This window comes from Rhipicephalus microplus, chromosome X (genome assembly GCF_043290135.1).
Source record: "Rhipicephalus microplus isolate Deutch F79 chromosome X, USDA_Rmic, whole genome shotgun sequence".
Classification (NCBI taxonomy): Eukaryota; Metazoa; Arthropoda; class Arachnida; order Ixodida; family Ixodidae; genus Rhipicephalus; species Rhipicephalus microplus.
Window position 1 is genome coordinate 130501220 of NC_134710.1, and position 15463 is coordinate 130516682.

Consider the following 15463-nt stretch of genomic DNA (forward strand, 5'->3'; position numbering starts at 1 on the left):
CGCAAACTAATAACTACTCGTGCGTCTTTGCGGACACGTGAGCATCCCAGCGAGCACTACTGCACCAATTCACCCAGCGTTGTTCAAATTTAAAATAAATGAACGAGGCTGAGCAGTTTTTAATTAGGGTAACAGTTGGCGCGATACGTTCTATGACAAGGACTGGGCAAATATTAGGGAATTTCAAAGATTCGGACGAGTATTGCAGTATTGGAATTCACATTGACACAAGTTTAATTCATTCGAAATTTAGAAATAGCCAAAATGAACGGGCGTGAGCATATTTGAGCTCATATATGAGTAGCCCCACATAATTCAGCCAGGGTATAAAACTACTCCGATGCGCCCGAAAATAATGAGAGCAAATGCATTTTACTTACCGTCGTAAAGAGTAAGTCAAACTTCTTTCTGTTCCATCTAATTGGTTCATTAGTGTGAAGATTAATTAACTAATTTTTGAAGCACCAACCTTTCGTAAATATTTTCAATAAAACAGTCGTAGATTGATTTGTCAAACACCCAAATAAACAGTTTCTAACTTTACATATCTATTTATATTAGATGTTTTTCAGATTGCAGTGCTCTCAAACTTCATCGAACTAGCATCGCTTTTAGTCGGTTGTACCGCCGCCTAAAATACGGTAGGTGGAAGGCGAAGACATTGGTTTTGTGATTTAAGCCAGCGATATAGCCTCCCTCACTGTGATTCGATCTTGATTGCGATAAGCACTGCAGACGCAATGAGTCTCGTTTGCGCTGCCGTGAGGAACGGTTGCGTCATTGCACGATAATGAATATGCCCTCCCCACCCCCCCCCCCCCAAAAAAAAAAACTTTTTGAAAACGCTGATAATGGCGGAAGAACGGACACCTCGGTGTCCATAGACCGATTTTTTTAGTTATGTTCATTTGGTGACATGCTCTTTCACAAAACGTACTCGAAGAAGTCACCTTGTGTTGCGATACAACACTGGGACCTTTTGAACAAGTTCGCTGTCGCTGCCTTGAGTACGACTGGTGAAATGCTGTTCGAGGTATAGCGCATCCAGGACGGGACAGAGAAGAAAACACAGAACACATACACATTTTCTTCTCTGTCCCGTCCTGGATTCGCTATACCTCGAACAACATGAATAACCAACAAGCCCGCCGTGCAACCTTGGTGAAATGCCACGGCATATAGTTCAGTTACTCTTTCGTGCGAGTCTTCTGGGGTTGTCGTCCCCGTGTTGTATATGAGATCTTTAATGTAGACCCACAAAAAAGAAAATAAAAAGGGTTAAGGTTGAGCGATCTTGCCGGCCACTGTGTGGGCCGGTTTCTCCCAATTCACTGCACTTGAAAGTTCAGATCAAGCCATGCGCTAAAGTGCATGGCATGCATATCCACTCTAGCAACAAGCATGGCATGGAATCCACTCTAGCATCAAGCCATGGGCTCGAGTGTCAATGCCTTCATTTCACTGCCGACCAAATTGCGCTGGTTCGCTAATTAATGCTCGTTCACGCTGTTGTAACCTACCCTGACCCTCTCTGTCGTTTTACTTACCCGATTTCGCGTAAGTTTCCAAGTCGCCTGGGGTTCTATAACAAGCGCCTCTAATCTAAGCGCAAGGATGTCTTGCATATCTGCCTGCATAGAAATAAGGCCGCTACGGCCAAGATTTGCTTTCGCGACCTTCGGGTCAGCACCATTAATTCCACTAGGCAGCGCGTCGCCTGTCTTTACCAACACCCAACCGCTCACAGAATTCAAGGTCTATCGTCTATTTTTTTTACTTGAATATTTTTCATAGCTCACATCTGCAGTCACAGTTTTGCCTTTTCCCCAACATATTTCGGGCTCCTTTACCATAGCGTCGCCGATTGTACAATATATTATTTCCCGCTGTCTTTTAGCCTGTAGCTCGCAGATTGCGGGGATTTTGTTTAGTATTGTACTACTCGTCTTGTGATAACGCATAAGTTTCCTTCGTTATTCTGACTTTTTTGGTTGCATTTCCTCCGGTAGACAGTCTTGCGGTTTGCCCCGCCGCGGTGGTCTAGTGGCTAAGGTACTCGGCTGCTGACCCGCAAGTCGCGGGTTCGATTCCCGGCTGCGGCGGCTGCATTTCCGATGGAGGCGGAAATGTTGTAGGCCCGTGTACTCAGATTTGAGTGCACGTTAAAGAACCCCAGGTGGTCAAAATTTCCGGAGCCCTCCACTACGGCGTCTCTCATAATCATACGGTGGTTTTGGGACGTTAAACTCCACAAATCAATCAATCAGTCTTGCGGTTGCTCCAAAGCATTAGAATTATTGTTGCTGCCCACCCAGAATTGTAGCATGATATGCACTATCTTTATTATAGTTGCATCCGGGCTTGGACGAGGTGTTCACTGGAGTTGGACACACAAGTGAGATTTAATAACCGACTTTATTTTATTGTTTATTTATGCTTTCTTATAAAGCTTGCTCGTATTCAGAAACGTGTTGCTTCTTGGTCAGGTACACATGCTAGATTTTGGTCACATGACAAGTGTGTTGTTCCGCAGCTTCGGTGAACAACCGCTCCCAACAGCGCAAGTACACCTATGTGATATAGGGTAGAAAAACGAAACCGAAACTGTGCGATCGCCAGGGACGACGTTAAGGAAGAACGCACCACCTGGCGGTGAAAGAGCGTTCGCCAGCGTTCGAGGCAGTTCTCGGAGAACTCGTGGACGTGCTCGGCGTTCTGTTCTGTCCCTGAAGTCCGGCTGGAATCCTTTATTAACCCTAAACAAGAGCCAATTGGTGATCTATATCTGACGAAACGCTCAGCCTTCTGGCGCCCCGCCGTGGTGGTCTAGCGGCTAAGGTACTCGGCTGCTGACCCGCAGGTCGCGGGATCGAATCCTGGCTGCGGCGGCTGCATTTCCGATGGAGGCTGAAATGTTGTAGGCCCATGTGATCAGATTTGGGTGCTCGTTAAAGAACACCAGGTGCGAAGACACGTTGCCGGGCTAGTTGGTTGGGCTTCATCATTAGCGCTGTGTGTGTGAGTGCGTCTCTCTTTTTGTGTCCCTGTCGTGCATGGTGCGCTATATCCTTATAAAGATGAACCCCAGGTGGTCGAAATTTCCGGAGCCCTCCACTACGGCGTCTCTCATAATCATATGGTGGTTTTGGGACGTTAAGCCCCACATATCAATCAATCAATCAATCAATCAGCTTTCTGGCTGTTGAAATGGTTTGTGTCCAGCGACAATTTCATAAGCAATTGAACACTTTGGACTCCTCCCCACAATAAAAAAATCAAAACGACCATCTTTTCTCAACTTCACCCGCCACATCATACACGCCCTCTAACCACATATAAAGACAAGTCATTCTTTTTCTTCTTTTTTCATCGCTTCTGTTGCGAGACATTCATAATCGCCTTTGACCCACCCTCAGATCATTTTACATTCATCGACATGCATGTCGGTGCCACGTAAAGCCGACGTTGTGACGCAGCTTACTGGGTGTTTTATTGGGTGATGCTGGAAGCAGCTGATAAGAGGTATACGCCGTAGCTGTAAGCTGGCGAAGATTTTGTCTCTGCACTGAAAAAAAAAAAACCCGCCCGAGTGCGAAATCACCTGAGAGAATCTCATATCGGTACCGGCGCTGCCCAAGCTTAGTAAAGCAAATGAACTGACAAATTGCAAAAAAAAAAAAAAAGACTGATGCTCGCCGAAGCAACGTGCGTTGCAGCTCCCATAGACACTAGCGCCAAAGTTCTTTCTAGTGATTTATTGATTGATATGCGGGGTTTAACGCCCCAAATCACAATATGATTATGAGAGGAACCGTAGTGGCAGACTCCAGAAATTTCGGGCACCTGGGGTTCTGATTGATATGTGGGGCTTAACGTCCCAAAACCACCATACGATTATGAGAGACGCCGTAGTGGAGGGCTGCGGAAATTTCGACCACCTGGGGTTATTTAGCGTGTACCCAAATGTGGGCCCACAGCATTTTCGCCTCCATCGAAAATGCAGCCGCCGCAGCCGGGATTCGATTCCGCGACCTGCGGGTCAGCAGTCGAGTACCTTAGCCACTAGACAGACCGCCACGGCAGGAAGTTCTTGCTAGTGTATTTATAGGAAACTCAATGACTGACAGGACCCCCTAACGGGGGGCCGTTAACCGATGGTTTTGCCGACGTAGAGGGCAGAATACCATGACGCTCCGCCCTTTCCTTTGGGAAGCCACCCTAGCCTGGGCTTGATTTTGGAGTACCGTCCTTCCTATGGCCTCCTCCCGTTCGGCTTCGCTGGAAACAGGTTATTAGGCAACGCCATGGACATCGCCCGCACCTTCATAAGACGCATTTTTTTTATTTGAATGCAGCGCGAGGGACTGCCCAGTGGGAAAAACCATGGCTGTCTTGCGAAACACGAATGACTCAGCAGTCAACGCAGCTGCGCTCAACGCCTTGTTTTCCAACCAAATTGATTGCCTCAAGTGCTGAGCGGGAAATCCCGCTAAGTATTTTGCAATTCCTGTGTTGCGTTCAAGTACGATTACCGCCAAGCTTCTAACATGAATACGTATCCCGTACTTATGGCCACTGCCGTGACCAAATAATTTCGAAATTTGCGTCCTCACTGCTGTCGACAGCTATTTTAGTGCTGCTTGCCCTTTGAGAAACTCCATACTTAGCGGGTACGAAGTCTGATCTTACGTTGCCTATCCTTGCGCTAGGGCATTTTTTGACGGCCCGTAACTGGAAGTAAAACTATAAACGCAACATATTTTCATTGATTGCGAAAGCTGATGAGCAGAAGAATCAATGGGGAAACTTGTATAAAATTTTTAAAAATGTTTTTAATCGTCTTCAGAAGTTTCCATTGCATGCTCTTTTCTTTTTTAGCGCGATTATATCTCTTTATTCAAAAGTGTTATTAATGTAGGCGTTGGCAGTTTTATAAATAAGCATGCTGAGAAAGTAATTAGAAATTTTCACCGCCCTCTCATGGGCCCCTTTTGAAAAAAAGTCCTGCAAACTAGGCAAAAGTTTTTCAGGTCAAATTTGAGAGTTTTCATAGGAAAATATACACTCCACAGACAATCGAAAGATAATTGAGCATAAGTGCAAGTACGTCTATAATAACCTCAAGACATTTGAGGTACGCAGCTTTATCATATTTTGTGTAATTCATTACCAAATTGAAAAAAAAAAGGCCAGCAAAGCAGGTAAGCGGGGCACTCCACCTCTTCGTCATTATTGATTTCCTGTGCTTCGAAAAAAAATTTACAGCAAAACCAATTGCAGATCTTTTGTTTCCACTTATCAGGCAACAGTATATAAAATTTGAAAGAAATGTAGGAGATCGACCAGCCTTCTTTTGTTCGATCTTGCGCGGAATCACCAGGAAGAGAACATTTTGCGCTGAAATATCCGAATGTGACGCCATGTATTTATAATTCATTTGCTTTCGTATTTCTATAGCCCAAAAATTGGTGTGCCATCTCTCTGCCCTTTTAGAGAATAATGTACCACTCACTGGCAAGATGGCGTCGGTCCCGGCATTTTGTTCTGGCAAGTTTTCTCCTTTAGCAGGCGTCTTCTTACGGCTACAAATACGAGAAAAAAAAAAAACGTTTTGCTTTTTGGTGTTTCCTTTAAGATTGCCCCCACTTTCTTTGAAACAGTGTTGTAGAATACATGAGTGATCGTTTCAATGTGACGGTTTGCACAGCTCAGATGAACGCACCACCGGTGTTGGTGCGAGTAGCGACACGACATAAGCACATTACGAGAGACGCGGTAGTGGAAGGGCTCCTGAAATTTAAACCATTTAAGTATACGGACCTCATGGGTTTCCGCCTCCATCGAAAATGCAGCCGCCGCTGCCGGGATTCATCCCCACGACCTACGGATCAGCAGTCGAGCGCCACAACTATTAGACCACCGCGGCGGGTTGACATGACATGTTTGCTTGTGGCTAGTAAGTGTTAGCAGTTTGGTATTTAATCAACCACCGACTTGCCCAGACAATTTTTTTTAATGACGTTGTCACTAGGAGCTCCCTCTTATTCTTTTACATCATGGTACCATTGAGATTTTAAGTCGGTCGGTGTCACAATGTTTTCTTTTTTGTTTTCAAGGAGTCTTGTCAACAGCAAGTACGTATTTGTAACGACAGCGACGAGTCACACCACCATGTGCGTAGTTAACCAGAAGCCCATTTTACCAAGACGTTTACCAAGAGAGAGCGGTCGTAACCCTTCATGTTTCATTTTCCACTACCGAATGCCAGTGCCGTAACCATGCTTCTATCTCTCTGGTAGATAAGCTTTTTTTTATTTCCTTCGTTAACGGATAAGCACCTTGACAATCTTCTGCACATGTGGCAACTATCGACTTCAATGTGCCTCTAGTTTTTTTTTTTTCTTTCACTCAATGACAGAAAAGTGCAAGAACACTTACTGTCCACCAATTAGCCCCCACCTCTTGAACTGCTTTCGAGTGCGTGCACAGGTGGATTGGTTCTCGGCTTTTCTCCGTATAGGAGATGCACCTCCCTAAGGGCGCTATAAATGCACACACACATAGACCTCATTAGGACATTGTTTATTTTGCTGCTGGTAGTATACATACGACATTGCTATACGGCAGGTTACAAAACGCTGCATATCTTCGCAAAACAACAACAACAATAATAATAATAATAATATTAATAATAATAAAGACCCTCAAGAGGGCGTTTCCAAGCGAGGCTTGACCCTTGTTATTCATGACATACCTACAAGGATTAGAGGCCAAATCAGAGGGAAGTGGACTTGGCTTCAGCCTTTCTTTAGTCAAACAAGGAAAACTCATTGATCAGGCACTACCAGCATTAATGTACGCAGATGATATAGTGCTAATGGCCGACAACAAGGAAGATTTGCAGAGATTGATGGACATCTGCGGTAACGAGGGAAATAGGTTAGATTTTAGATTCAGTAAGGAGAAATCGGCAGTCATGATTTTTAATGATAACGAAGGTAGTGAGCTTAGAATACAGGAGGTCACGCAAGAGATAACAGATAAATACAAATATCTGGGCGTATGGATAAGCAATGGGACCGAGTACCTAAGGGAACACGAAATATACGTGACGACTAAAGGTAACAGGAATGCAGCAGGAATGAAAAATAGGGCACTGTGGAATTACAATAGGTATGATGTTGTGAGAGGAATATGGAAGGGGTCATGGTTCCTAGGCTGACGTTTGGCAATGCGGCCTTGTGCTTGAGATCAGAAGTTCAAGCAAGATTAGAAATTAAGCAATGTGGAATAGGTAGGCTTGCTTTAGGAGCTCACTGGAATACACCAAATCAGGGAGGACAAGGTGATATGGGATGGACATCATTTGAGGGCAGGGGAACTAGCAGCAAGATAAAATTTGAGAAGCGATTGAGAGAAATGGGGGAGGAGCGTTGGGCTAGGAAGGTTTTCAGCTACACTCTTAAAAAAAAGGTGGTAGTACTTGCTAACTTTGGGGTAGTAATGGTTTGTCACATATGTTACAACTCTGGTAGTAAGTGCAGTTAGTAACGGCAAGGGTGGTAAGAGTTACTACCTCTGCTGTTACTACCAGGAGTTAGTAACTGTTACTGCCCTAGCTGTTACCACCTATGGGTAGTAACTTTGAAGGTTTCAAGAAAAAAAAGTAGTAACCGATACTGCCCAGTTCATTCATTTTGGCATATTATTTCTCTACTGGTAATGTTGGCTAATCAATGTCTTATAACTACACAAATTCAGGTAAGAAGTGGGGTGTGCCATGAATGCGAAGAATACATAGACCAAACAAGTTCACTATTTTTTTATGTATACTTGTAGAAAGAAGTAAGCGTGGGGTATATATAGCCCCTACTTCGCAGGGGCATACCTGGCACATGGGAGCACTTCCGTTTTAGGATGAATTTTAACAAATATAAATTGTTAGCACTATAATACACTACCTGGTTACGTTTGTTTGGTGACGTAGCACAAGACTTTCAAATAAGCCTCACTTATAGACAATTATGTTATATTTATTCATTATAAAAAGGCCATAAAAAGGCATTATGTACAGTGGCCGGACAAAGTACCGAATTCCTTCCCAGTGAATTTTAATGCTTCACAGGACTAATATATCAGCGCTTAAAAGTAATAATCGTTTTGGGGGTTTGACGTGCCAAAACAATGATATTATTTGGAGACACGCCACAGTGGATTAACTGTGACTGCCCTCAAGGCTATATGTGACTGTCTGGTTATTTTGATCTGCCGGTCTTGTTAATATGTGCAGTATTTACTAAGTTTGTTGTAATTGTCTATTACGATGCATGTAGCACTTGCTTATGGTTCGTTAACTTGTACTTCTCCGTTTCGACAATATCAGAATGACGTTTACATATCTCGGTTGCATAATTTGAAACAAAATATATTTTCTTGATCTATAAATACCGTCTGCGTCATTTTTCAGTTCAATGATAATACGTCGAGACTATTCCTCTCATAAAATATCAGAATAGCATTCACACACTATTTTGGATTAGATAGTCAAAAGCCGGGTAGCGAAGAGGTAGTAACGGGGCATGAAAGGTTGTAACGGCTGCAGTTACTACCTATTTCGTTTCAGTTACTGTTTACTAACGTGGGTAGTAAACAAGTAGCAAAAGGGTAGTAACTGTCGAAGAAAGGTAGCAACCGCTGCAGTTACTACCTACTTGCTTGCAGCTGCTACCTTTTTACTAACTTTTTTTTAAGAGTGTACTTGTACATGAAGAATGTCGATACAAAATGGAGGTCGCAAAGAGGTCACAAAAAGTTAGTAATGGTTATAGCTAGTAACTGTTCACTAACGTGGGTAGTAAACAAGTAGCGAAAGGGTAGTAACTGTCGAAGAAAGGTAGCAACTGCTGCAGTTACTACCTACTTGCTTGCAGTTGCTACCTTTTTACTAACTTTTTTTAAGAGTGTACTTGTACATGAAGAATGTCGATACAAAATGGAGGAAGCGAACCAGGAAATTGACTGGTAAATACTTAGAAAACAGCAGGTGGCCAAACCAAAAAAAAAAAAAAAAAACTATCTGTTAAGAAGAAAGTGAAGGAAACGGAGACTGACACGAAGAGAATTGGCATGATTAAGAAGTCCGCGCTAGAGATCTATCAAACTTTTCAGCAGGAAATTTCCAAGGAAAGGATCTATGATCATACTCGGGTAGTTCTTTACTGTTTGAGGCCAGGACGGGAGTATTGCCAACCAAGACATATCAGGCCAAATACGAAGGGCAGTCCCTCCCCATCCACTGTATGCAGTGCATGCGGAGAGGAGGAGGAAAACTGCCGAACACTTGGTAATGTTCTGTAAGGGGCTTCACCCTATAGTTCAGGATGATGGCGCAGAGTTTTTCAAAGCACTGGGGTTTAGGGACAGGGAGGGCAAAATAGACTTTAGGCGGGTAGATTTAACTGCAAGAAGGTTATCTGATTGGTGGCTAAAGTCAAGGCACGAGTGAAAATTAAACCCGTCACTGCAAAGTACCAGTCCTCAATTTCACTATTTAAAGGAAAAAAAAAAAAAGATAAATCTAGTGGTTAGCTCACTAAGTATTATGGCTACGTGGCGTTAGCCGCCGCCCGATCTAAAGAATACAGCCACATCCATCCATGTATTTACCAAGGCAAAAAAAAAAAAATAAAGAAAAGACAGGCTAGTCGGGAAGGTCAGCATTGTGGAACATTATGCCATATGACTGGTGTTAGTTCTCCGCGCTTCGTCACATGTTCCACGACAATTAGGCACCGAAAAAAACACTTTCTACCAGGAACACAAGTTGACTATCCACAACATTCTTAGCTGAACGTTTCGACATTTCAAGCCTCCACCTTCCGGCTGAAGTAGAACTTCTTTTGTCGAAACGTTGGCTGCCGGAACATTCTGTCACGGGTGCGCTGCGACCCATTACTTTAAAGGCTCCCACAAAACTGTACCTGGAGCCACCAGACTGCCAGCAAAAGTGCCGCATGACCCACCTGCCGACACTGTATGCGTCCATCAAGGACACTGGGTGCTTTCGAAGATGCACTCGACGCATCTTTTACGGACAACGGAAGCGTCCATCAGAGACGCTGCGCGCATCTTACAGCGGGGTTGCCGCCTCCTCCTCCGGCGCCTATAAAAGGCCAGCGCATTTAGGCGTCGGGCGGCTTTTTCGTCCACATTCTGTACATACATTGTAAATGTAAACATTGTTTTCTGCTGGCTGCCTTTTGCTTTGCCCCAGCCTAGATGCTCCCTACCCGGCGTTGGCCCTCGCGACACGCTACCCGAGAGACTATTGGGGCCTCTTCTTCGTAACAATTCGCGGTGGCGGAACGTCTTAAAATTTCAAGCCTATTTGTCGGAACGTTGGCTGCCACAACACTCCTAGCTGAAGGTCTTGACACTTAAAGTGTTCACCTCCTAAAGTCGAAAGTCGGCTGCCGCAACATTCCAGGCTGAACGTCTTAACATTTCAAGCTTTCACTTTCAGGCTAAAGTAAAGGTTTCTTTTGTCGAAACGTTGGCTGCAGGAACATTCCTGGCTGAACGTCTTGATATTTCAAGGGTTCACCTCCCGGCTAAAGTAAAAGCTTAGACTAGTTGATAGGGCATACGTCGGATTGAAAACAGCGCACACGGCGGGAGATCCGTGCCAGAAAGACAGCGTTGCACTTTATGTGGCCTGTTTCTCGTCATTTGCGTAGTCCTAAATACTAACTACATGCTACACCTTTCCCTGAACTGCCTAACGAGACGCTATATGTGTGTTATTTCAATTCGAACTCACCCCGATAGTGACTGTTTGTTGCATTTTGTCACCACCAACCAATGTTGCCTGCTATGCTCAGGCATCAAACCTGCACCCTCGTAGCGGCAGAGCTGCGGCGATCTCTTAACGGTGTCACCGAATACAACTGGCGATAGCAGCTGCTTAGAGGTAATTGACGCTTTGTCGTGTGTGTCCACGTATTTAGCACGTACAAGGGCAGCTTTTACGGAATATTTACAATAGGAACGCATGGTATAACTGTCAGTTCAAGTGCACGATTAATCAGAAAGGAAGAGAGGACAAGCGCTTTCTCGCAACTAAGCGATTTATTACAACGGGATTTATTACAATTTTGTTTGCCCGTTTATATATTCTTCCCTTTGTAATAAATCGTTTAATTGTGAAAAGGCGCTTGTCCTCTTTTCCTTTCCGATTATTCGTGCGCTTGAACTGACAGTTATACCATGCATATCCAACTAGCCCAACTTTCGATTCTGTTGCAATAGGAACACAGCCGAGGTTCTTTTTTTGGAGAGGAAGACGCAGGTTTCGTATCTCCCTACTCCCATCCCTCCCCAAAAATATCGTTGCAGGGTTCCGGCTATCTCTATGCGGGGTTATGCGAAGAAGAGGACGACGACGTGTTGGTGTTCGAAAAATACAACAGCCGCCATCTTGACTGCTGGACTATTTTTCTACTGTAAAGTAGTAAATACATCCGCAACAATATGTTTGCGTATGCGCTTGTGTGCATGTAATGTATAAATATAGAAAACAATAATATAAAAAATCCAGGTGCTTAGACCCCCCCCCCCCCCCCCCACTGCCTACGTCAATGCCTTACAGGAAGGAGAGGAAAGCCAGGCAGGCGAAAACTCGTAGGCAGTGAGAAAACGGGCAGCAGCTGGAAAAACAGCAGAAGCATTGCTTGGTGTATACTAGAAATATATACATGTATACTGAAGTGAATTCTACTCTTTCTCTCTTTGTGCACTTTAACAACCTCGCTTCCGAGCCACACACTTAATTGCTTTCATTTTTTCTTCGTTTTTTTCCCTGTATGTTTTTGAAGGATCCTAAACCCCTCCAATAATTTTTTAGACATCTCAATAAACGCACACGTAATTAAGTTTTGAATGTCATTATGATGAACAATGCCATCCATGGCAGCCCTATGAGCAGAGTTGCCAGTACCGCTACAATGTTTTGTCACAACAAGCGCTAGAGGTAGGAAAGGTTCGCGGCGCGCAGGTAGCATCCCGATTGCTTGGTATGAAGAGCTATTGCGCGGAACCTGCTTAGCAAAGCGAAACGAAGCATTCTGACTCAGGCGAGTCGCTAACCTCAATGCTGGCTTATTTGCACTTACTAATCCTTAGCAATTCATATCTTGGCCTGTGAAGATGTTTGTAAGCAAAACAGAAAATGGGGCGACCCGACACACTGCTCACTTTCTGTCGCCCTAGGAAAACGGTGCCAAAAGACATCACGTGTGAGGTTCTCCTCTTATGCTCGACTTGTTCAAGAGTTCTAAATGGTCCGGAAAATGCTCGTTCCATTTCCCGTTGCTGTTTCACTTTGCTTCCCTAATGAACTGCTACCACAAAGAAGATATAGCCTCGGTACCCAAAAAACACCAAAGCTCACAGCTGACTGAGTGCAATTGAAGTTTCTAAATTAGTCCACTAGTTTGAGTGTGCATGTTGTTGGAGTCCTTAAAGCCCTCCCCATCTGGAATTTTCATGCAAAGCCATGAGGCGAGAAATTGATGGTATTCGATCTGAGATTCCGCATCTTTTTTCTCAATAAAACTGGAGTCGACCACGAAGTCATCTAAATTAAAATCTACGTTTTTCCATGGTGTCTGTGTCTCAATATCAACACTCTCAAAGTCGCAAAACAAAAACTTTGATGTCTGAGTTTCCATATGCAGTACATCTGTGCCTTCTTCAAAAGATAGATCTTCATTAGTTTGCGTCTCAGTGTGCAAAGAAGCTGGAAAATCTGTTTGAGCAGCAGTTTGTTGCATGTTTTCAATAAGAAGGCTATCAAAATGATTGTCTGTCTGTGTGTGAGATGACAAGATGTGATTGACATCCCGTAAGCTGTCCTCCAAGCAACGAGTCTCCTCAGACTCACAGATTGAATCTAAATCAGGCATCATAGTTGGTTTTTCTGAAATTATGCTCCAATGCTGCTGAAGCGGGACATCTGATAGCTCCATTTGACCAAGATTGTGCCTTGATCCATCTAAAATGGGGGAGCCGGAAGGTGAGCAAGACCTACTCAAGTCTTTCAGAAGTGCATCAGGCTCCAGAGTTTGCGTAGACGAAGAGCTCCTGGAGAAGTAGTCCATCCACTCCTTGGCAGCAGCTGCACAACCATTGAACAATAGCTGGTCAAAATCGCACAACAGCTCACTAGTGGCAATTTCCTTGTCCAATTTATCTGGCTCTGGCCTCAAGCAGGGACTCTTCATGTGTGCCTTTTGGGCCTTATCCGTAAAAGCACTTTCAGTTGTCTGAGTTTGAATGCTGCAGATCTCAAGAGTTTTCTTGTTGACCCCTTTAAACAGAAAGGGCTGCAAACTCCTATGCTGAACATCAGAGTTGATGGTTTGCGTGTGCACAGTTGCTTTCATGGCTCTGGAGCGCTTGCATGCCTTTGGTAGAAGGTTAACAAACTCTGATGCATCCCTCCTAGAACCATCATTACTGCAAGCTTGAATGCATGAATCCTTTGTACGCTTACACCTGCAGGACACAGTGGTTTGGGAACTTTGATGTACTTTTCTGAGAGATAAGCCTCTAGTATTTGTGTCTAGTCCACAGGAAGGCAAGTCACTGAGATGATTTGACTTGGGAACAATGCTTCGCCATTGTGAAGGCGCTTTCGTAGTGTTCTGCACAAGAGTATCCTTTGAACCAGCAGTCTTCTTATTTGGGTCCGGGATAACTAGAATCACTTGGGTAGCCACTGGGAGGATAATTGCTTGTAATGGCTGGGAATGGGATGTTTTTTGCCTGGAAAGATAAAAAGAAGTAAATAAATTGGTGACAAGGTAAGGACTAGCAAAATTAAGCCTTACATTACAGGAAGAGGAAGCAACTTTATTTTAAAAAGTATGGCAAGTTATTGCAAAAACGTTTTTTGACATGCCAGTGTGGATGTCACCCAGCTTCAAGTATGTATTTTACATTGACTTGCTTCTTTACTTGTGCAATGAAACAAGTTGCTGGTCAAATGAATAGGATCAAAAGAAGAGGAGTGCTAAATATTACATAAATCCCCTTTAACTGGCATTTATCGATATAGACCAAGAATGCAAAAAGTTAGTTTTCATAAAACAAAATGTCCGTATAAGTGGAAATGAAGAAAAAGTGGTAGGAGAAATAAAAGGATACATACTATGACATAAATCTATTAGCCACCTATGACAACTTTTTAAAATATTTCCCTTTCTCACATACTTATATGAAGGACACTAGAATGCTTCAACCCTTTCATGTGCAGAAGTCCATTTTTGGCGAGACACAGAGTTTCATTGGGAAAAAAAGGCAATATCTTTTGCCGCAATTGATTTACTCACAAGAAACAGAAAATTGGCCATTTCAGTTCAAAAGATATGAGGTGGTCTGAGGTGGTCCATGCAGCAGGAGGCTACTGGCCACTTTCAGTAAAAGAACAGCCCTTCATTTTTACAGGCCTTAGCAATAGCTACTTATACAAAATGGTTTCCTGCACTATCAACATTATAAAAACAGCACATATTTTTATATGTATAAAACTATCTCGAGTACACAGTCTACGCGCCTTGAGGATGAGGGCAGCCAGTAGAAAGCAAGTGTAACATGTCTTATTTAGGCCCAACCAAAGTAGGTCACCTCTGTCAGATTACTGAAAGCTTTAAAATATGCTCGATTAAAAATCTATCACTTGTTTCAAGAAGAAAAAATGAAAAAAAGGTGGTTACCTGGGCTGACCACCATGTTGTAAAGAGTTAAACATTTGCCTAAGCAAAAGCTGATACTTGTATTGACATAACACTAATACTATGCATTAACTCTGTATTCTTTTTATTAAAGACCTAGCAAAAATGAACAAACAGAAGTAGCAGAAATGATAAGGAGAATTTATGTAAACGTCAAACAGCTCGAACTAGTAGCTAAACCAGCTTATTATACAAAAAATTTTAGCGAAAAGTTTCACGTGGATCTTTCTAGCAGTACTAAAATAAGGTATGCTACACCCCCACCCCTTAATCAACTGCACTGCAATGCAAGCACTGTGCAAGCTCTGCAAGAACAAAACTGCATTAGAACCTTGAAAAACCATCGCAATTCACCATAGCTGGCTGCTTCTAGGTTTAAACACTGATAAGCAGCAATAAAAACAAATTTCCTGCTCATGCAGGAAGTTGTAGAGCAACCAACGTCACAGGCTTTGATTTTTGTTGATTCTTTCTTTTTTTTTTCTTATTGTAGTTTCGTTAGAATCACATTTTTATCACATTTTTGCATTTACTTTTACGGATTACTTTTTATCACTCGTCTGCCTGCAATTTTACGGATTACTTTTTTATCATGCTTTTGCCTCCACTTTGGGGAAATGCATGACAGAAGGGTAAACCTTTCAAAACAGCTTGCAAATTTGACAGTCTTT

General features: G+C 43.3%; 1 protein-coding gene across 2 annotated transcripts in view; it reads right to left on the minus strand.

Moving 5' to 3' along the window:
* Positions 1 to 6567: 6567 nt before the first annotated feature.
* Positions 6568 to 15463, minus strand: part of Asciz (ASCIZ zinc finger protein) — a 49712-nt gene continuing 40816 nt past the window's right edge. For both annotated transcript variants that reach the window (XM_075877715.1, XM_037427751.2), the window contains exon 4: positions 6568 to 13824. In XM_075877715.1, coding sequence (XP_075733830.1) covers positions 12474 to 13824 — 1351 coding nt within the window. In that variant the 3' untranslated portion in view covers positions 6568 to 12473. The remainder of the gene's footprint in view (positions 13825 to 15463) is intronic.